This window comes from Notolabrus celidotus, chromosome 23, assembly GCF_009762535.1.
Source record: "Notolabrus celidotus isolate fNotCel1 chromosome 23, fNotCel1.pri, whole genome shotgun sequence".
Lineage (NCBI taxonomy): Eukaryota > Metazoa > Chordata > Actinopteri > Labriformes > Labridae > Notolabrus > Notolabrus celidotus.
Genome location: NC_048294.1, coordinates 24,874,733 through 24,898,878, shown reverse-complemented (window position 1 = coordinate 24,898,878; position 24,146 = coordinate 24,874,733). Strand labels below are relative to the sequence as shown.

General features: G+C 43.4%; 1 protein-coding gene across 1 annotated transcript in view; it reads left to right on the top strand.

Annotated features, from left to right (window-relative positions):
• Positions 1 to 10,039: 10,039 nt before the first annotated feature.
• The window catches only part of fgf11a (fibroblast growth factor 11a), a 167,200-nt gene continuing 153,093 nt past the window's right edge, over positions 10,040 to 24,146 (top strand). The window contains exon 1 of the mRNA XM_034676740.1: positions 10,040 to 10,232. Coding sequence (XP_034532631.1) covers positions 10,040 to 10,232 — 193 coding nt within the window. The remainder of the gene's footprint in view (positions 10,233 to 24,146) is intronic.

The window sequence follows — 24,146 nt, the reverse complement described above, 5'->3', positions numbered from 1 at the left end:
TTTCTCTTCTCCTAGCCTGCTAGGCCAGCAGAAACGGAGGGGTAGAGAACAGTAGCAGGTCTTCCTACAATAACAGAATCCCTCTATCATTTCACATTTGCTTCCTCAGGGGAACTCTAGCTGCTCTGGGGGCTGAGGGACTGTTGCTCTGCTGTCATCACAGTTTAATGCAAACCTTGTACCGCCAGGAGGAGGGGAATTATTCAACCCTTTTTTTAACATCCCTGTGGAAAGTTTATCACTGCAGGTGCCCTTGGAGATTCTTCACAGCTCCAGTTTATTGTCGCCAAAAGAGTACGACTGTAAACTACCTCTTAAACTAAACTAGGATGTTTGAGACCTGAACGCTTTGGTCCACCCCTGTAATCCATTGGTATGTTCTTGTTCTGTTTCTCCACAGTAAGCTGGTGTCTTCTGTATTGACTCTGCTGATATAGGAAAATTACACCCGCATACTTGATCCTGCCATCAATGGTCACTTTGGTTTGCTAGCCTCATCAACATGGGGAACAGTCATCAGTGAGCACAGCTCTACAATGTATTTAAATTGGATCATTGAGTTTTTATTGTGCTTTATGAAAGGGATGGTGTACATAATGTTGTTAAAGTGGAATGAAACCCCAGAATGAATTCCATTACATGTTACTTGTGTGTTGGACCAAGCTGCAACCTCCGATCTCAAAATATGAAGCCAATGCGGAAGTGTTATAAACTGCATTTCATCGAGCATCCACTTGAGGCTGGCTGCAGAAACATCGGAAACCACATACACACCCATTCAAAAGAGACGATCTTTACAGCAGAAATAAACATGTTTGCAGTCTGGTTCAAAAGACGAGTGTAGTCTGGATAGATCATTTCTCGATCTGCACACACTGTACAGGGGGTGAATTTTTCATAACGCGATAATTTCAAAGATATTGAGATTACGAGTCTTCCAATGAGAGGCACAGCTGACTTGATTGACAGGCGGGAACACTGTAGCTGTTAGCTAGGAGGCTAAAGGCCCGCCTCTTTACCTCACACTAGCTCGACAGCAGCAATATGGCTCCCGCTGACGATTAGCCTCAAAACAGCGCTTCAGAAACAGATGGGTGACTTCACGGATACTACGACCACTACTTATACAGCCTATTATTGGTCCCATCCATTAATCCCAATGTCCCCACAATGCTGAAGTCAGACCACAAGCTATCTACTCGATATGGTAGAGGTAGGGTTTCAGGGCCTGTATGCACGTCCAGCCATTACACAAACGGCACCATTAGACTTAACGTACTGTTATGGAATGGCCCGTTTGGCAGTAGCGTTAGCCGCATGCACGACTGCAAATAATTGGCTAATTAACTAATTGCGCCATGAAAGCGAGGCTGGTGCAAAACGTCATATGTCCAGGGAACCTCCTACAAAACCCTGATCCAACAAATTTGAATTGTGCATGCCTACTACGCATAAACAACAATAAACATGGTGAACAGTACCGGTGTGACTGAGAGAAGATCAAGAACAAACAATGTTTCAGCAGAAGAAGAAATGGACATTTTATTAGAAGAATCTAGAATGAACAAACAGCTGTTATCAGCAAGTCAATCAAAGTCAAAGAGAACAAACAAGGAGAAAGGGAAAGTCTGGCTTCAGATCTTGATCTGGGTAAATGTGTGTGGTGTTTCTGAGTGCTCAGTAGAAGACCTACAAGATAAAATAATGTCTTCACATATTTGGTCTTAAACGGTAACCCATAAGCACGATGTCCTCCATCCTTTCAACAGCCTAACAGGTGCGGTACTCCTGCCGTTAGCACCTGTAATGGTGGGGTCTACCTCCATTAAATGTAATGCTTTGTTGGGCCACTGGCCCGTTTTCATCGCTATTGGCTGGACGTGCATTCGGGCCCAGGACCCTAAGCCTGGTTTACACTTCTGCATCCGATCAATGTTGTAGCCTACAGTGTAGCCTGACATGCACCTCCTCCAAAATGTAACCACGTGTCAAAACGACGCTGACCGCAAGCCCCCCGCCTACTAAACAAGCAGTACGTACTGATTTGGCCAAAATTCAGTATGTAGTATGTTAAAAAGAGAAAAATCTGCTGTATGCCAAAACTACCCGGAAGCGTACTGATTCGGGAAAATTTCACAGTATGCATCGGACCAGTCTGCCTCGCGTACTGTTTCCCATAATGCACAGCGCTCGTTCCACTTCTTCTTTTTTGACGGGGGAACTCTGTTCGTATGTGCTGTGAATATTATTAAATTCCATATAAACCACTTCTTAACTTTTTAAATCATAAGTGATGTTAAAGAAGCAGTTTCTCTATCAGCTTGGTCGTTGTTTACTTCCACTTTCCAAAACCGGAAATCCAGTGACGTCTGACCCAGCATCCTGCAGACCAGATCCAACAGAACACTCAAACTACAGACTACCTTCAAACGCAGTATGTAGAAGGCGGTACCTACTGCCTACTACATTAGTAGGTAGTATGTAGAAAATACATTTAATCTCCACTGAAGTCTCTGCTCGAATTCTTCCCTGTAATCATGTCTGTATGATAAACAGCAACATATATCAGCTGTACATAAGCATAATACGTTTGGGGTCACTATGAAAAAACAGAGATCCAAGCAGGACCGGAAACAGACGACCCAACTATCAGAGAGACCACACTGCCCTCAAGCATTTCGGCGGAGAATTGTTGTGAGACACGGATACATCAACGCAAAAGAATGTGGTGCTCATGTCCCCGTCGGCCACTGCTGCGTAGGAGAGACGCAGAAGTATAAATCAGGCTTCAGGCCACCAAAAGTGATTGTTTGATCTTGTATTTTGTCATAGTGAATGACAATCAAGGTCACATATGGGGCACCTCACCTCCCAACAGAAAGTCCACCATGTTAGTTTTCTCTTTCTGCCTCTGTTCCATGACGTCAGAGAGAATGACCATGAGAGAACAGAGCGCTCTGTGGGCACAAAAGTGATGAGCATACACAGACAAAATGGCGAAGTGACAGTGGAATGATACATTTGTTGTCATCAACGGACTACTACAACAGACTGAGAAAAGATACTTTTAGCAAGAAATAACAACTCTGTGAGTAACAGCCAAGCCATTAGCATTAACATAAAGCTAGCAAACATTCATCATTATGGCCCAGGCTTGAAGTCCAAACTCACAGACTCAAGGACTTGCTCTCTCGTCTGTCAACACCCACCGGTTGCATTTTCAGAACGCAGCACGGAGTAGGACCTCCGGACAGCTGGAGTCATGTGACCAAGGTTTTCCCACGGTAATCACTGAATCAAGGATCCTCCTCCTCCTCTCCTCATCCATGTTGTCTTTCTGGTCCTCTGAAAACCTCTGACCTGTTGACTCCAGGCCTGGCTCCGCTCATCATGACTTTGGTTTGTTGTTGTAGTTAAGTGAAATACGATCTGGTGATAACACAGAGTGTTTTATTCTGAAAATTAACCGTATGTTTTCATTTTGTTTTGGTGAAACCTGACTTCCTGTCCCGCTCCATCTGCTCTGTTGAGATTGATGCGTCGTGCTCCGGCATCCGGCACAAATAGAAGTCTTGTGTATCTGATCCGGAGGACTCCGACCTGCTGGATCGGAGACGCAGCCGGAACACAACAGAGTGGATCCAGTGGAAGTTAACACATTGACTAAAATAGAAACCTATCAGATCCAGAGCTGTGACGGATCAGAGACAGACCGGACACAGATCTGGTGGAATTTGGCCGTAAGTCCTTGAGGGCTTAGAGCTGTCCACTGTCAAGCTTCGGCGGGATCTCTTGGACACTCTGTGAGCCCTTTATTCACCCTTTACTTAGGTGGGCATATATGCAGGCTTAGAATGAGGGAATTACCCATAGTTCATAGCATTGTAACTTGAAACATGGATTGATAAATAAATGCCATGACACGGCATTACAAAAAGAGAGACATGGATTAGAAGCCTTGCATATAGAATACGCTTGTATGACTATTAAAGTAAAACTCATTTAATAAGGTTTTAAGTTAAAATGTGAGCTAAAGACATTTAAAATCTTTATTTCTACACATAAAGGTGTCTATACAGTAACATATTTACATTTCTTAACATTTTTAAACTGTTTTGAAAGGAAAAGACAACATGAATAAATCTTCAATAACCTCCCATGCAGTTTATATAGCTCTTGTTGTGCAGACTGTATAGATACTATGGCCTGATGTGATCCAGTGATGTACGTAGTATCACCATATCACACAATCTTTGGCCACAGGCTGATGAAAAGCTTGTCATGCTGCCAGCTTATCACCAGTGTTATTCTGCCTGAGCATTAACAAGTCCGCCCTCACGGACCAGAGTTTGAATGGAGGCCAACAAAGACGGTATGAAGATGTCCACTGAAGTTGTGGGGAATATCAGCACTCTCAGTAGATTACATTGCTGGCTGGTATTACCATTCCCAGCTGCTGGCTCACACCATGCAGTGATTTGCTTGTTTTAATTGAACTTGGGTTTTATTTAGCCTGGACTAACTCTTGTGATGATATAATTGTATTCATGGTGCAGTGTTTTGGTCTCGATGGCAGCACAATGAGAGCATGTTACGTGAACCAACACCAAGCAATTGATTCTCCTGATCATTATTCTATTGATCACAAGCTAAATTTCATGCATGCACACAGTGACAATGCTAACATGCTGATGTTTCCCCTGCTAACCAACTCAGTTAAGGCAATCAGCATGAAATCATGTGCTACCAGTAATAACTGACCTGGTTGTGGCTTCCACAGTTATCAAGGGATCACTGGAGTAGTTACATTTTATCTGAGGCACCACTGATATACTGTGTAAAAAAGTTCCCATGATGGTTCACAGGTTTAACGTTGAATGAGGGGTAACACTTTACAATAAGGGTCCCTTAATTAGCGTTAGTTATTGCATTATTAAGCATTAAGTAACAGTTTAATAATAGTTTAATAATCGTTATAATGTATTACCTAACATTAACTAACACATTAGTTAATGCATTAATAAGCAGTTAATTAATGTCCACTGCTCAGAGTTAATTAATACATTATTAAGCATTAATAAAAGTTACAAAACTCAATTAGTTAACCATCAGTGAATGCTTTCTGGACCCTTATTGTAAAGTGTAACACATGTATCTCTTAGGTAACACATTATAAATGCTAAACTGCCTCATAAGCATTACTTAACCATAATTAAGCATTACTGAATGCTTTTTGGACCCTTATTGTAAAGTGTAACACATGTATCCCTTAGGTAACACATACACTGAAGCAAAATGAGTTGAAATGTAGTTGAAGCAACACATATAAAGAATTCAACACATTTTATTTAGAATAAAACAGATAATCACAGATAACATCTCAACTGGCACAGAGAAGTACGGTGGCCCTGAGAGCTCACAGCACTGCAACTTAAGAAAACACATGCAAAAAGACAAAACACAAGCAAATTAAGAAAACATCTTCATCAATTTGACAACACATGCGCAGCATTTAGAAAACGCGATGCAAAGACCACAACACAATACATTAGAAAAACGCGCTGCAAATAAACAGCAACACAACAGAAGTGTTTCCAGAGGACACTTAAAATTGATGCACACGCTTATGCTTATGCTGATGCTTATGAGGCAGTTTAGCATTTATAATGTGTTACTTAAGTGATGCATGTGTTACACTTTACAATAAGGGTCCAGAAAGCATTCACTAATGGTTAACTAATTAAGTTTTGTAACTTTTATTAATGCTTAATAATGTATTAATTAACTCTGAGCAGTGGACATTAATGAACTGCTTATTAATGCACTAACTAATGTGTTAGTTAATGTTAGGTAATACATTGTAACGATTATTAAACTATTATTAAACTGTTAATTAATGCTTAATAATGCATTAACTAATGCTAATTAAGGGACCCTTATTGTAAAGTGTTACCGAATGAGGTAATAAATGAAGTAAGCTGTAGGGCTGTTTCCTCATAGACTTGCATTAGGAAATGATTGGACACGCCCTCTGCTTGTCATGAGGAAGATCCCAGGTTTAACCCTTAAACATTAAGGTAACAGTTAGTAACACCATCACTAACATCAGGTATATTTTAACTGGTATAATAAACCTGATAAAAAATACTTCACATGAAAATATATCATAGTAAACAATACATTGCAGATTGAAGTACTCCTCTTGTATTTCCCAATATAAAAGATCTGATAAAACACAAATAAGTATCATGGTGGGACCTGATAAAAATGCTCCAAAATTAGTGAAAAATTAGGGAATCATTAATGATAATTAATAATTAATGTTTTTTTTCTTTAAATAATGGAGATGGGAACTTGTTCTTTGGGCCACCCATTCCTGGGACACATGAGCCTTATCCGGTGAAGGCACAGTCTCCCTGGATCACTGATAACTGTGGGAGAGATAACAAATCATTTACTCTCAATCACCAACGTTGGGGAAAATTAGGGATGCACCGATCCTACTTTTTAAGTCCTGATACTGATATCAATACCTGGACTTTGGTATCTGCTGATACCGATACTAGCCGATCCAATCCCGGTATTGATTTAACAATCTCTTTTCCTTAATGTGAGGATAGAATCATGTTTTGGCAACTCAGGCTTTTCTGACTGTAAACCAAAATAAAGTAAAAGTTTTTAAACTGACCGTATCATTATTCAAGAGATTATCAATGTGTACCAGCAGTCTGGTGAGTTAATCTTCAGAACCAATTAGATATTGTAAACACAGAAAAAGCATAGAACTGAGATGAATAGATCTGCCATATGGATCGGCACTATATATCGGCCCCTTGTTACCGATATCCGATCTAGCCTTTTCAGTCCGATCTGGCCGATATCCGATACCAGGATCGGATCGGTGCATCCCTAGTGAAAATCACCCGAACATTTGCCTGCTGAAAAAACAGGGATGGTAGAACGGAAACAGGCCTACCTTGGGTGACATCAGAGAGTAGCATGAGGCTAACCAGGAACCAATGCAACTCACATAACCACAATTGCATGGGTGAAAATCACTGGCTTTTACTTTTTATGTTTACACCAAGCAGCAACCTCCAGTCTAAAAATATTAGGCCAATGCAGAAGTGTTAAAAACTTCAGTTCATGGAGCGTCCACTTGAGGCTGACTGCAGAACCACCGGAAACCACATACACACCCATTCAAAGAAGACGATCTTTACAGCTGAAATAAACATGTTTACAGCCTGGTTCAAAAAACGAGTGTAGTCTGGATAGCTCATTTCTTGATCAGCACACACAGTACTGAGGATGAATTCTGTCATAATGCAGCAATTACAACAATATTAAAATTACTAGTTTTCCAATGAGAGGCACAGCTGACTTGATTGACAGGTGGGAACACTGTAGCTGTTAGCTAGGAGGCTCAAAGTCCGCCTCTTTACCTCACACTCACTCGACAGCAGTTATGTTGAGTTCAATTTCAATAATTTCCAATATGGCTGCCGCAGACGATTGGCCTCAAAACAGCGCTTCAGTAACAGATGGGTGACGTCACGGATACTACATCCATTATTTAAACAGTCTATGCCTTACATGCATGGTGCAAACATTTGTCTATGCGAAGGCCATTTTCTCAACTCTTCTGTACATTTGATAGTTAAAGCGAGAAGAGTGCCCTCAGCATGCAAGACATTAGATGTCACAGTGACACAAATGCAACAGTGGGAAACCAATACCCAGGTGACGAAGCTAAGCAGCAAACCTTCATGCAACATGAACTGTGTCATCAATACCCCCACTCCTGGGTCGTGGACATTCTGGATAATTACCTGCTAACATACCTGAGTGCTGGAAGGTTGAAACCTATTGTATGTCCTCGTCAACTATTTCAGACATTTGCGTTCTCACATTCTGCCCACCAAGGTAAAGTCCTGACATTTCCCAGAGTGTGGTGCGTGCGTGAAAGGGCCTGGTAACACAGTGTTTGTGCGACTGGCTGATGCATAAACGGATGTATGGATAATGAGATGGAAGTGACGTGAGTTACTGACTGACTCAGACTGTGTCACGGCATCTATATGTCCTTGTCATAGCTGAGAGTCGTGCACTGACAGCCTCGCTTACTTTGTCTCTTTAAGCTAACATCACAGCAGAGATGGTGGGGTGGGACGGAAGAGTGGGAGGATGATGATGTGGGGAGGGGAGGGGCTGGGTAACCCCGGCTCTGACCTGGCCCGATTCAGCCTTGCCCGATATGCTATGAAGTAGCAATGAAAAGGAAGACAGGAGAGGAAGGGAATTTGAATGGCAGACATTGAAGGAGGGATCATAATGACAGAGGGGGAGGAGAAAAGGGAGGGAGGATGAAGAGCAAAGGGGAGGGTTTAGGGAAATAGAGTTGAGAGAGAGAGAGTGAGGGAGGGTGAGGCAGAGAGAGCATGTGAAGCACGCTGCCAGCGCTCTCTCTGTAATGCACTGTGAACAGGGACAAGCGAGAGAGCGAGTCACACACACACACACACACACACACTCACACACATTCACATGCGTACATGCTGCCTCTGTCACACACCCTCACACCGTTACACTGTGCCGCCGCTCCTTCACACACAAGTACACACTTGCTCACACGTGTGCGCTGAGGCTTGGAGGTGCCTTGTTTGGGGAGACACACATGGACTTCCACTGTGCAGCTGGACTCAACAGAACCAGACCGGACTACTGTCACCCACCAGTGGAGACTCCCACATGAGCAGCAGCAATACAGCGTGTACCGTAAGGAACGACTACCTGCCAGCACACCCCCCTTCCCCATTCCCCTTCACCTCATCTCCCCTCCCTCCCTCCCTCCCTCTCTGTCTCCCTCCATTCATTCATCCCTCGTTCTCCCAGCTGTGAGGCGGCATGCGTGGCTGAAGGACACAGCAGTGCGCTCTGCTGTTGTGTAGTGCGCTTGCCGAAAGAGTTGGAGTGCCTGATCCGATAGGGGGGATAGATAGATAGATAGACTCACTGCACTCCCTCCCTCCCCTCTCTCCTCATTCCTTCTGTGTCCCTGTCCGTCTTCCTATCCCTGCACGCTCTCGTTCATGAATGTCACCTCTGTCTTTGGGAAATGCTGGATTCATCAAGCCCCTGTCTTTTCTCTGTCCTCTCTCAGGGTGCAGGTGAAAGCAAGGGGTGATGCTGGGAGAGCTTGAAATACAGCAACGAATCAAGGCGTCCGGCAGCGTCCTTCTGCATCCCTTCATCTTTGTCCCAGCTTGCGGAGCTGATACCTCAGGTTGGACGGTCCTTACTTCTTCTTCTTCTGCTTCTTCTACTTCTCGGTCATTGTTTCGGACGGAGAGATTGCACAGTTGAGGGACAGAACAGAAAGGAGCTGCAGCCTGTCCCTTCAGTGTCACTCCTGATATTTTGGAGAGTTGATAATCGGACATTTTACATCCCTCGACTGGTTCTCACTTCTGATCCGGAGGACTGTGTGGGTTAGGAGGACTCGGACTGATTTTTGTTTTGGTATGCTCTTACAATGCGGCTGATGGTTCCGTTGCTGAACCCTTTTGGACAGGATTGAGTCAAACTTCAGTGGATTTCAAGGAGGAGGGTAGGGGCAAACTCAGACCGGGACAGAGGCATTCATTTGGATTTTGGGTGGATAACAACATGCCAGTGACGTGTCGAGGCTTGATCTGAACCTTCCTCTCGACTGGAAATTGAAAGACAATCACTCATCAATTCAGATCTCCACAGGGACTAATTGTCAGTTTTGGGTGGGCCCAGTTTTGGGTGAGGGATCCACCCTCTTCCCTCCACCTCCTCCTCTGTTCCCTCCCTGTCCCTCTTTTTCTGCCTTGCTACCCGTCACTTCGGTCCATCCTCAGAAGGCCCCTCCTCAGCTCTGCACCCCTCCCTCAGCGGTGCTCCGTCGCCCTGGGTGAGCGGGCAGGGGGGTGGCCCAAGGTACCCCCCGACACCTGGGCGCTACCGAGCCGCAAAAGGCTGGTGAGGCGGCGGCAGGGTCAGTGCTGGGAAGATGGCTGCTCTTGCCAGCTCCCTCATTCGCCAGCGCAGGGAGGTCAAGGACCCCCAGGCAAACCGGCAGATCGCCAGCAAGCGCAAGCCCTGCCCGAAGAGCAACAAGTCGCTCTGCCAGAAGCAAATACTTATATTAATATCGAAAGTTCGACTATGTGGCAGTCGAGGGAGAAAGATGGAGAAAAGACCGGGTGAGTTCCCACAGGCCTTCATATTTGCATCTCTTTTGCTTCCTTCCTTCCTGTACTCTCAACATCTCTTCTTCTTTGCTTCACTCTCTGCCTCTGCTGGATAACTGGAATTTGATGGTTGACTTGCCAGACTACAGATAAATCCTCAACTCTTAAGCCTCAATAGAGAACATCCTCAGCCTGTAATTTCCAGTTCAAGACTTAATCTGAATCTGGGAAACATCCCAGCCCATCTTCCTGGTAGCTGTACACAACATGTCCTGTATTTATGCGACCACAGGAAATGAGTAAACTCCAGATTAATACACACAGATCTGTGCCACTGACCAGAAGCATGACCTAGCTCGTGTTATGTCTGCAATGATGACTTTGTTGAGGTGCTTGTCAACACGTCCAGACACACGGTGGTAATCTGCAAGCACACAACGAACTTGGCTCATACATACAGTGATTTACTGTGATATAAAAATGTCAAGCGGCGCCTCATTTGCAATTCTGGGGGCCATTACTCTCCCTGTGCTTCCCTCACAGTGGGGCCTAATTTGTCTTCTGTGTTTGCATGTTAAATGTAATTGCAAAATTATTCATTGAAGCTTAATGAGACAGTGACACTTGATTCGTGTGATGAGGGTGTCTGGACTGCATATGGTGACGGTTTTTTGACATCAGGAGGAACACATACATGTGATTTTTGAGATGATCATAGTCATTTATTGAAATTGAATCTAAATGATTGCTGGTTATTGATGTTTTACGATGATACGGCTCTTTGGTGGTGTGTTGTCCGAGTGAAACCTTTTAGATCTACTTGGAAATATGTTTCTGAATTTGATGAGGAGAGGCAGGATGAAGTGAAAGCAAAACAAGCACAAACACACACACACACACACACACACACACACATGCGCACTCACACTGATGCTGGCTATTTGTCCGCCGACAGAATGTGACTTCACCAAGAACACCAGGCCTACATCTAAAAAAAAAGTAGTATTTGTGTTTTTGGATTCTACAACTGAGGATAAGCGCCAAATGAAGGATGAGAAAAAGTTACTATCATAAGTATACAGTCAGCATATTAAGAGGAGGGACGCTGGAGGCCTAGCGGTCTAAGCGCCCCACATACAAAGGCTATAGTCCTCGTCGCAGATGTTGCCGGTTCGACTCCCGGCCGCAACCATGTCCTGCATCTCCTGCATGACCTCCCCCACTCTCCACTCCCCACATTTCCTGTCTCTCTTGCAAGGCAAGGTGATTCTTGAGCTTGGTGGGACAGTTCAAGGTGTTTTTTTTTTACCCTTTTCTATCCATTGTTGATCTGTGGTGGAAGGAGGAGGAGGGAGGCAGAGGACTCAAGAGGTTACAGGATACTGTGGACCAAGGCACCAAAATAAATACATAAAGAAATAAAGAGGTAAAGATTTAAAGAGTTAAAGAAAAGAAATAGAGAGAAAAGAAAGAAAAAAGAAAGAATAAGGTAAATAAAATGAAGTAAAGAAGTGAAATAAATAAAGTAAAAGAGTGTCTCTTCAGCTGTTCTATCCATAAAGTCAAAAAACCCTAAAAATATAAATAAAATAAAAAAAGAATATTAAGAGGAAATAGTCGTAACATTGTAAGATTTAAGTTGTAAATTTACAAGACTTAAGTTAAAAAAGAGACAAAAATTGCAAATGTATGAGAACATTTTTTTGAATGTACAAAAATAAACTTGCAAATGATTGAGATTAAAGTCAAAGTAATAATCTTGCAAGAATAAAGTTGAAATTCCTTTTTCCAGGCTCTGATTAATCACTTTGTAAAAACACAGGATGTCAGAAGAACAGCCAGCTGCTTGCAACTCAAGAAGACGAGGCCTACATTTAAAAAAGGAGTATTTGTGTTTTTGGATTCATCATTTTTTGATGTAAAAGGCAGTTTTCAGTCACTAACAGTCAACTACTGGATGAGATGGATGAGAAAAATGTACGATTTTCAGTATACAGGCAGAATATTAAGAGGAAATAATCGTAATATTATGAGAATTAAGTTGTACATTTAAAAGACTTATGTTGAAAGAGACAAAAGTTACACATTTATTCTAAAATATTTCAAATGGTCCATGCTGGTGGCCTAGCAGTCTAAAGGCTGATTTATACTTCTGTGTCTCCCCTACGCAGCAGGGGCTGACGCAGACATGAGCACCACATACTTGTGCGTCGGTGTGTCCATGTCGCGCAGCAATTCTCCTCCGAAACGCCTGAGGGCAGTGTGGTCTCTCTGATAGCCGGTCGCCTGCTTCCGGTCCCGCTACGATCTCTGTTTCCTTTTCCACAGAGATTCAGAGCGTGTTCTGTTAATCTACAGCTGATACATGTTGCTGTTTATCATACAGACATGATTACATGAAGAATAGAGAGGAGGAGATGAAATACACGGACGATGTGCGGGCGATGTCCGGGATCCCGGAAGTGTTGTAAATGCGGGAAAGACAAAGCCGCCGAGCGGACCAATCACAGAGCTTGCGGTCCGCGTCGGCTCTACGGGGAGTTACATTTTGGAGGAGGTGCACGTCACCTACGTGCGTAGGCCTCGGCGTAGGTACGGGAGCTACGCGGACCCCCGGCGTAGGGTACACCGTTGATTCAACGCAGAAGTATAAATCAGCCTTAAGTGTATAGTCCTCCTCGCAGAGGTCACCAGTTCGACTCCCAGCTGGTTGACCATTTCCTGCATGTCTTCCCCCACTCTCTACTCCCCACATTTCCTGTCTCTCTTCAGCTGTCCTGTCAACAAAGGGGAAAAAGCCCAAAAAATATATAAATAAATGTTTTAAATCTACAAAAATAAACATGTAAACGATTGAGATTAAAGTCGTAAATTCACAGGAAAAATAAGTTGTATAAATAAAGTTGAAATTTGTTGTTCCTGGCTGTGATTAATCGCTTTGTAAAATGACAGGATATCAGAAGAGCAGCCAGCTGCTTCCACCTTAATGAAGAACATTGATCATCTGGTGAAGTTAGCCTCACCAGCGGAGGACAAACAGTCGTTGCAGATGCATGCACAGGCGGCCGTTCAGCTCGATCTTCTTGCACAATCTAAATCCTGAATCCTGATACCTGGAACAATGAGCTGCAAGACTGAGAATCAGTATTTATTAAACTTATTCTACAGTGCAGCTTCACAAATACAGGTTAGCCACAGACTAAAAAGCAGGACTTTCACCACTTTGTTCTTGAATAGTTTCTTCTGAAAATCCGAATTTATTTCTTCTATAACATGGTGCTGAAACTCCATCATATGACGCTTCTCCTCAGAAACACTTCTTTGCTTTTCTCCAAAGGTCATCGTCAGATTTAGTCAGAGGAAAAGAAAGTATCATGATTTCTTCAAGATTTTCAAGACCTGTTTGCATCTTTTGAGTTTCACTTTAGTTTTCTGCTTGTCCAGCCATTTTTGATTGTGCTTTTGGTTTATTAAAGCCATCATTTAAAAAAAAAATCTGGTCTACTTTCTGACAAAGTCAAGGTAAAACTGAAACTGCACTTCAAACAGATCTTTGATCAGTCTTTTAACCGTACGTGTATCTTCATGTGGGTTTTCCCTGAAGCTTGTCCTCATCTCACCAGCCTTGATGTGTGTGTGTGTGTGTGTGTGTGTGTGTGTGTGTGTGTGTGTGTGTGTGTGTGTGTGTGTTTGTGTGTGTGTTCCTTCTCGAACTCTCCCGTCCTTTACTTCCATGTACAGTATGTGTGTCCTTTCCCAACACGTGGAGATGTGTTAGTGGGTGTGTGTTCTGCTATATTTATTACCTTGGTGTGCCAAGTTCATCATGATAATTACTTGGGGAAGCTCTAACGTTGGAGGCAGCCTCTGCTCCAGAGGCGGCTGCTCTCTTTATTGTAATTAGGGTTGTAAAATATGTCAGACAGGTTGTGGCGGCGCCAGCGTTTAGGAAAAGGCCACGCGTGCATCATGTCCATTGTTTGAAGCCATCTCCGTCCTAATAGCTTCAGTGCTTCTCACACTCTTATGGATTTATTATGCTAATGGTGGTGACGAGCAGTGTTGAGGCTGTGGTTAGAGACACATTACCAGACTCACCATCTCAGGTTGTGATTTACAGGGGTCCACGTTAAGTACCGTGTGTGGCAGCGTGCGTCTTCATCATTCTCTCAAGGAGGCTCTTCATGTGTGTGTGTTGGCCATATGGAGGACACTGCTGACCCCTGGCAATGAGTGGGTGTGCTAGCTATTCTCATCATGTGTGAGTTCCTCCCTCCTTCTCTGAGCCCGAGGCCACAGTTGACCCCTGGTCAGGAATAAACGACTAGCCTTTTCCTGAGCCCTACAGCTTCCATCTCCTTCCCCTCTTCCTCCTCTTACTGGCAGAACTTCTGAGAGGCCTGCTTACAGCTAGCATCCACTGGCATTATCTGGCTTCCTATTGGCTTATTCTGAATCCTGGGTTTATGGTCCCACATCGTCCTCTGGTTGGTTTCCATTCTTTGCTTTTGCTTCTATTGGCTTCAATCTCTAAGCTCTCTTTGGCTTTTTCAAGCGTAGATTTTCAATACTAACTTCTCAAATGCAAACAAAATCAAACCTGGATGGAGAAGATAATAAGATGAATCTGAGGCTTCCAACAAAACATATCCCCTTTATTTCATTTCATACAACTTATCGCAGAGTGACATATTAAAGCCTTGTAATTCAGAATCTGAGAAGAACATAACAAGACTATACATCAGGGGATCCCAAACTTTTTATTCTGTGAACCCCAAAATAACAGCGCTAGAGACTGGAGACCCCCACTGCCCTGATGTGGTTAAATGTTGCTCACAGAACTAGTAGGCCAATCCAAAAACCTACAGATGTCTGTGAAATTTAATTTAAATTTCCTTAGGGGTCATTTGGCAACAAAGTTAAGAATAAAAATGTATGACGTTTTATATTTACATTGATGTATCTAAAATGTAGCTACACATTTTTGTATAAGTTTTTACAACAAAAGGATAAAAGATGCAATTTTAGATCATTCTAAGTTTTTATTGATTTTTGGAAGGCATCTTGTGCCCCCCCTAATCAGTATCTCGCGACCCCACCTTTGGGAGCCACTGCTATACATGACTGTAATATGGATGCAGCTCTTAACATCCATCATCATGTTTTCCTCTAACTTAGTTGTCAACATTTTTTATAGGAGGTGCAGATTTTCCAAAGTCAATCATATTTCAAGAAGCAACGAGATTACCCTCACGGACAAATTCCACCATATCAGTATCAGCTCCGTCTTTGATCCGTCACAGCACCAGATCTGATAGGTTTCTATTCTAGTCAATGTGTTAACTTCCACTGGATCCGCTCCGTTGCGTTCCGGCTGCGTCTCTGATCCGGCAGGTCGGAGTCCTCTGGATCAGATACACAAGACTTCTATTTCTGCCGGATACCGGAGCACGACGCATCAATCTCAACAGAGCAGATGGAGCGGGACAGGAAGTCAGGTTTCACCAAAACAAAATGAAAACATCCGGTTAATTTTCAGAATAAAACACTCTGTGTTATCACCAGATCGTATTTCACTTAACTACAACAACAAACCAAAGTCATGATGAGCGGAGCCAGGCCTGGAGTCAACAGGTCAGAGGTTTTCAGAGGACCAGAAAGACAACAGGGATGAAGAGAGGAGGAGGAAAACCCTTGATTCAGTGATTACAGCGGGAAAACCTCAGTCACATGACTCCAGCCGTCCGGCGGTGCTGCAATCTGAAAACACAACTGGTGGGTGTTGACGGATGAGAGAGCATGGAGTTGGACCGGACACGTAGAAGTATTAACCACAAAAACAGCAGAGAATAGTCAGCTGCCTGCATCAGTGGTGTAACCTCACACAGGTACCACTTGTAATATCATCTGTCCTGGTTTCACTGTTTGTCCAACCTGAAATATAAAACTACTCCCACAAAGCAGACGTAGCATTTCAGAGCATTACTTGAAAACCACAATAAGATCGACAGGAAGCCTGTGTGCCAACTAAGTAGGCTAATGATGTCACATGCCTACATAGTGAGTACCCAATGCTGCAAACTAATTCTGTATAAATGACTCAGACCCAGTTTGAAGTAACTCTATATGTTTTAAACTTCAGGGTCACCAGCAACTGTCTTCATTTACTGACCTCATCTGCAACTCTTACTAAAAGGACTGTGAACTAGAAATGGATCCCCTGGGTAGTTTTGCCTTTAATGATGGGACAGCTGAAGAGAGACAGGGAATGTGGGGAGTAGAGGAAAGGGGGATGACATGCAGTAAAAGGTCGTGGCTGGGAGTTGAACCAGCAACCTCTGCGTTGAGGTCTATAGCCTCTAAACATGGGGCGCATTTGTTGCTAGCTTGAGCTTGTGGAGACCGTGTCCATGTGGCAGAGTTTACAAAGACATGCAGGTTGGTAACATGTCAATTGGACCCAATGGAACATTTGGACTGAGTTCTTAAAGTCTTTAGACTGCCACAGAAATTGTTTTTGAAGAACTTTCTTCAGATCATTTCATCAGTACACAAAAAGTGTGTTAAGGGTAAATTTACTATTCATCTTTAAATAAAAAAAAAACAGTCAACAGGATTTAGAAGAAAAAAGGAAAGAAGTTGAAACAAATAAAAAAATAATAATAATGAAATTCATGAAGTTGCATTTAAGCTGTGGTACCAGAGTTACTAAGTAATCTTTTCTATGTCTTCTTCTATAGATTCCTTACAGCAGTGGCTCCCAAACTTTTTCTGCAGGGCACCTCTTTGGAATTTATTCAGGGCCGTCCTAATCCTCACCATGCACTAAAAACTCTCTCAGACTCATCCTTTTCTAACAAATTCCTGCACCGTTAGAATTGATTTCATCATTGTCTGCAAACAAATATGAAACTGCATCCTCAAAACCAACTCAAACACACACAACAGGTGTCGTTTAAGAAGGGAGGCATGAAAAGTTATGCTACACCATGCAAATTTAATGTTTTTATGCATGCTGTTAGTGGAGGTCAAGCTGAAGGTGAGATATGATTCATCATCACTACTGGTCTTTGTTTTCTAGATAAATGACTGTAGATTCATCACCAGCCTTTACATTGACCTGGTAGTCCTTTTACTTGGTGGTTTGATGAAAATAAGTTCTCCATGAACTGGAATAAAACAGAGTTTATGACTTTTGAAAAGGATGATCAAATAAGTTTGGTTATAAATGGTGTTCACATTGAAAGAGTGTCAGAAGCTACATTTCTGGGAGTGATAATAGATGATAAACTGACTTAGAAACCACATATAGATTATATAAGAGGAGAGTGTGTTAATGTGTTGGTGTTTTAGGCCGGGCCAAGGACAGTTTGGATTCTGCTTCTCTTCGTATTTTATACTGTTCACTTGTTCTCCCATGTTTTAGTTATTGCTTGGATATATGGGGCAACACTTATATGACTAATATTATGTGTCACAGAAAACAGCAACCAGACTTATAAATAAGGTGAATGTTAGAGAACATACTAACAGTTTGTTTATCAGCTCATATTTGTTGAAATTTAAAAATCTAGTTAACTTTAAAACATTATTATTTATGTTTAAAGCCACAAACAGATTATTACCTGAAACTTACAGAGGCTGCTTGTTATTACATGTCATGAAGAGGCTCATAGACGGAAATTTAATTTAAAAAGTCCATACGCTCGCACTACATTAAAGCAAATGTGTGTTTCAGTTTGTGGAGTTAAACTTTGGAATTCACTGGATGATGATATATAATGCTGCTCTAATATTTTACAGTTTAAAAGGATGTTAAAAGGTAAAGTAATGGGGAACTACAAACTGTCAGACCTTAAGTATCAGAACTTCAGTGTCAGGCCTCCAGTGTCAGAACTCCACTGCAGACCTCCAGGATCGGACCTCCACTGTCAGACCTCAATATCAGGCTTCCACTGTCAGACCTCAACTATCAAACCCCCACTGTTAGACCTCCAGTGTCAGGCCCCAGCAGACCTCAGTTAAATTTGATGTTTGTTGAAAAGAGAAGGTGATTATTAACGGGTTAGCCGTCTGGTTTAGTGGTCGATTATGTTGTGATTAATGGGAGGGGCAGGTATTATAAGTTTTCTCTTCCTGCTCCTGTTTGTTCATAAACAGTGCATACAGTATTTTCTGAAGATGTGTATCAAATATGTTGTGTTCTCAAACACTGAAGTGATCAAATACAATTCTTAAGAATGAATGAATGAATGAACTTTGCAAGCAGTGCGAACTTTGTGCAATGTTCTGATTTAGCTTTGCTGCGGCGCCAATGTCAAATCCCCAGGTCCCCACTATGGGTTGCGCCCATGAGTTTGGAGATCACTGCCTTACTAGTAAAAGTCTATACTTCATAAATGTGCTCAAAACTATTCTTGAAACTATAATTATTTTAGTTATAATCTGAATTACACTTGGTTTCCTTATTTCCTTTCACCTTGGAGAAGTCCTCGTGAAACCCCCAGCATGCATCACGAATGCAGCAGTTTCAACTTGAGATCAATCCTGAGTCTTCACATTTGAGCTCCAGTATAAAAGCATGATGACTATTTGAAATCCAGTATGTTCTGAGCCTTTCCACAGGTAACTGATGGCAGCAAATATCCACTGTGTTTCTGTTTGTGTGTGTGAGAGTGTGTGTAGATGTTATCATGCATCGAACACTGCTTGTGCGTCACTGCATTGTGCAGGACAGTTCAGGTTCCCTTTGTACTGCTGGAGGCCATTTAAGGCTATTATAGTAGAGGAGGAGTTGCACTTAAAAACTAATGTGAGGACACTGTGTGTGTGTGTGTGTGTGTGTGTGTGTGTGTGTCCTTAAACACTCACGATCTACCTGCCTGTAAGTGATGAATAGCTGGATGTGACGTGCGTTAGTGTGTCCCAACGTGACCCACACACCTTCTCACTCTTGCCTTTTCTCTTCCACTGTCATCCTGCATCTCTCTCCACTCTTTCACCCCCTCACCTCTGCACACACACACACACACACACACACACGGACACACACCCTCTAACCCTCACCTAACCCATACTAATGATGCCCCAGCACTCTAGCCCACTCAGCTTATACCAAGGTCAGCTTGCCCTGCACAAACACACACTGAGAAGCAAGCTACCCTTAGTACACACACACACACACACACACACACACACACACACACTCTTTGAAGTGCATATATCTATAATTACAAGCATTCTCCATAAATATGAGCATTAAAAACACACCTACACACCTGCATACAAGCTAATAAATCACAAGACAAACAAATGATTAGATTTCATGATCATTTAGTGAGAGTGTTGGGGAGAGATAATTTCACCCTGCCTTTGCATGTGTGTGTGTGTGTGTGTGTGTGTGTGTGTGTGTGTGTGTGTGTGTGTGTGTGTGTGTGTGTCTGTGTGTGTCTGTGTGTGTGTGGGGGGTTGATATGATCTAATGAGGATGTTAAGCCGCCGATTGGATATCAAAGCAAAACCAGAATAGCTGGTGTTGTCCTCCAACTGCCTGCCGGAGCTGCGGTGGAAGCCCTCCTGTCTCCTGTTAACAGGATAGAATAACATTCGGAGTTGTGACTGCGGCGCGGGGGCAGAGTGTTCATCCAGCTCCTGCAAATTGGTTTGTGTGAAAGTGAGTGTGTGTGTTCGAAAATAAGTGCGTGTTTGTGTCAGAAACAAATGACATTGTGACGGTGGTGAGCGCACACACCTCGAAGAGACACTGATGCGTGTGTACGTGTGTGTGTGTGTGTGCGTGAGGCTCATTGTTGTGCCGTGATTCATCAGGCCACACCAGCTCCTCTCATTAACACACTCTGATTTATCAATAATGTACGGCAGCGTTTGGAGAGCACACATTGACTGGGGGGCGATTTACTGCCTCACAGACCGGACACTCTGGACAGGCTACACTATGGAGGACTATATTTCTCTCTCTGTCTTTATCAGCTTTCTCTCTCTCTCCTCCATCCTCCAACTCGCTTTCTTCTCCTCCCTTTCTCCCAGAGCCTCGAACGCCCCCCCTCCCTACCCTACCCGCCCTCCACACCACTCACTTATCTTCTCAAGGACATCTGGTTTTCTTATAACCGTCTCTCTCTCTCTGCCTCAGTGTCGGCCTGAATCTTCCCCGCTGTGTCTAATCATCTTGTCTTTGGGCCCAGTCAGTTAGTCACTGGATGCCACAATGCACTGTTATGTAACCCTGGTTGTATTGTTAGTGGATCAGGAGTGAGAGTGAAGCCTGTCTGATGTGTAAAACTCATCATTCAGAGTTTGTTTACTATTGTTTCTGGAGGTTGACCAAGTGGTAACCTCTGGTATTAAAAAATGATACCAATGTGGAAATATTAAAAACTGCAGTTCCTTGAGAGTCCACTTGAGACTGGCTCCAAAAGTCAAAGAGAGCCCAATTACACATATGTTAAAATATATATTTGTACTGCAGAAATAAAGGGTCTGAACATTTGCACACACTGAACCTGGTGGATTTATATTTTTTTAATGAAAGATGGAGGCTACAAATTCTGGTGTAGTGAGTGGAATGATAGACTTGACTTGACTGACAGGTGTGCACATTGATGTTAGCCAAGAGGCTAAAGGCTCAACAACTTGATTCAGTAATTACTGCAGGAAAACCTGGGTCACATGACTCCAGCTGTCCGGAGGTCCTGCTCCTTGCTGCGTTCTGAAAATGCAACCAGTGGGTGTTGATCAGAGATGGACCGGACACGGATCTGGTGGAAGTCCTGCTCCCAGCACGGAGCAGGACCGCCGGACAGCTGGAGTCATGTGACCTAGTTTTTCCCGCTGTAATCACTGAATCAAGGATTCTCCTCCTCCTCTCCTCATCCATGTTGTCTTTCTGGTCCTCTGAAAACCTCTGACCTGTTGACTCCAGGCCTGGCTCCGCTCATCATGACTTTGGTTTGTTGTTGTAGTTAAGTGAAATACGATCTGGTGATAACACAGAGTGTTTTATTCTGAAAATTAACCGGATGTTTTCATTTTGTTTTGGTGAAACCTGACTTCCTGTCCCGCTCCATCTGCTCTGTTGAGATTGATGCGTCGTGCTCCGGCATCCTGCAGAAATAGAAGTCTTGTGTATCTGATCCGGAGGACTCCGACCTGCCGGATCAGAGACGCAGCCAGAACGCAACGGAGCGGATCCAGTGGAAGTTAACACAGTAACTAGAATAGAAACCTATCAGATCTGGTGCTGTGATAGATCAGAGACGGACCAGACATGGATCTGGATGAATTTGGCCATAATGGGTGTAACCCAACAGACTCCGAAAAAAAATCAGAGAAGATGTGGTAACCTTTACTGATACATTTATTTACATTGCAAACCGTAGCCTGATGTGCAGTTATGTATTTGCACATTCTCTTATTGGTGCAGTGTTAAACTGTAGTGAGCTTGTTTTCGTGAGGATTGTGTGGTCATGCAAGAAGCAGTAAGGTAATATAATTAGAGTTTAAGACAGCATGACTTGTCATTAGGGATGGGCATTTCCAGCCAAAATACAATTCGTTAATCATTGGCATCTATTCAACGATTACTCGAATAATTCGAACTTGGGACCACCAGTCACTACATGAAGAAATATGTAGGTGCTATAGTTGTGTAGTGCAAAAGGAGTGAGAACAAAGCAGAGTAAACTCAGCGTTCAAAGAGTTAAAAGATGCTCCCTCTCTGCAGAAATGAACAGCTGTACAGTAAAACACAGTAAATTAACCTGCTTCAAGCCAGTGGGCATTTAAGATTGCTTCATTACAGTGTTGTTTTCAAAGGGATGCTCATGACAGAGTTTATTCTCACTGAGCAGGTCTGCCAGGCGACGCATTAACATGTCTGACATCTTATCATGTTACACCTCTGATATGTTGCGGCTCTGACCCTGAGCGGCTCCTTCAGTGTCAGTTTGTCTGATTGTATCCTCACATGATAAAGGAAGCGTTACATATGATTTAGAACTGATTTCAAGAAGAAGATGATGTTAGCCGATCTTTGTCACATGTAATAGTTCTCCTGGCTCTCACACCCTTTGCTCATTAGCTACAGATAAGTGATTACCCTTCCACCAATCACCAAAAAGAACTATTGCCACGTGCGTCACACGTGCGTCCGGCAGCTGACGGCCTGTGTTGTTTTGTAACAGGTCCCTCCCTCTGTCTCTGCCAGTAAGGCAGATGTTGTGCATGAAACAGTGCCCGGAATAGATGATTTGGAGATGCTAACATTTGGCCTGTGCAGTGATCAATGTGAGCTCTCCGTGCCGCCCCTCCCAACCGATTGATTTACAGATCTGTTCACCATTTGTTTAGCCGGGGACAGTTTTTGGATGGCATCAATCATCATTATCTGAGTGTGTGAGTGTGTGTGAGTGTGTACTGTATGTGTCGGCTGTTAGATTTGAGTAAGGGCTAAAAGTTTGCTTGTGCCGTTCCATGAAAATAGAACTGAGTGCTGTTGAGGTCAAACTAGGTTGTTGTTGGGTTAATGAGACTGTGGTGCTCAGACTCATTATGGCACATTTTTGGCACAGCATGGTGCTACAACATGTTGTAATAAGAGACGGGTGAAGGTTTTCAAATCTGAAATCCCTGATCTCAAATGACCTCCAGCTGAGCTTGTAACACACACACGCACACACACACACACACATGCCCAGTGAAGCATGTCTGCATGCATGCAAATATGCTTACATTCATCTACACCTGCGCTCAACATCTTATTCTGCTACAGACAATTTCCTCTCCGCCTCAAATCTACTGTCTTGAAAGCTGAGGTAACAAATGACCAGCAAGTGTAGAGTCAGCATCTTGTACCCTCCTCCTCCTCCTCCTCCTCCATCGCCACCGCTGCTTTCCTCAATGTCAAAAAAAACGTACAGAAACAGCGCATTGGCCCTTTAATCAATGCCTATTGTTAGAGTGCAATATTAACATGCTGAGGACAGTAAAGCCAGCATTAGCATTTTATATGCAATCAATTTGCCGCATGGTTTGTGTGCTGCGCTGAGCAGGATGTGTGTCACATGGAGATGCCTTTTAAGGGACACGCGCACACAGACACACAAAACACACACACACACACACATACAGTACATGCCCGGACACACAACTTTGGGAAAACACACTCAGCGTGAATGCCTTCTGGCTATCTCCAAAACAAGACATAGAGGCACGCAAAGGCACAGGAAGATCCACAGGGCCACTGAAAACAGACACACACACACACACACACACACACACACACACACACACACACACACACACACATACACACACACATATCCTCGTCATGCGTGGAGAGTCTGTCACTCCCTCAACCACAGCGGCCCTGACCAGAGTGACATTGTCAGAGTAGAGAAGTCGCAAAATCACATGACGTTCTAATCCACGCCACTCTCCCTTCTCTCTTTGACTGTGTGTGAGTGTGTGTGTGTGTGTGTCAGAAGTGTGCTTTCCTTTCCCCCTCACACACACACATAACCACAAACACTTTAAACCCTCTGTTGAGTGATGTGCGTACATAAAGCAGCCTTACGGGATCAGGTCTGCGTGTGCATGCCTTCCTGCTTGCGTCTGTATCTGATTACGTGTTAATTTGCTTTGATCGGAGAGACCGTGGCACCCAAGGGTGGTGTAGGATTTACTGACAGGTGCTGCGGACCGGCAGATCAGCACTGAGATCAGCGTGCGACCTTGGTCCTCACATTGGTCTGTCTCCCTGGTGCTGAAAAATAACTTCTTATTTAGAGGCGATAGAGAAGATAGAGAGAAGAGTCTTGATGAGGGTGTAAACTCTGTAGTCGTCAGTGTGGAGTAATTGGAGTTCTTCATCCTGGCGGCTGCTTTAAGGATGGTCTGTTAGTTTTA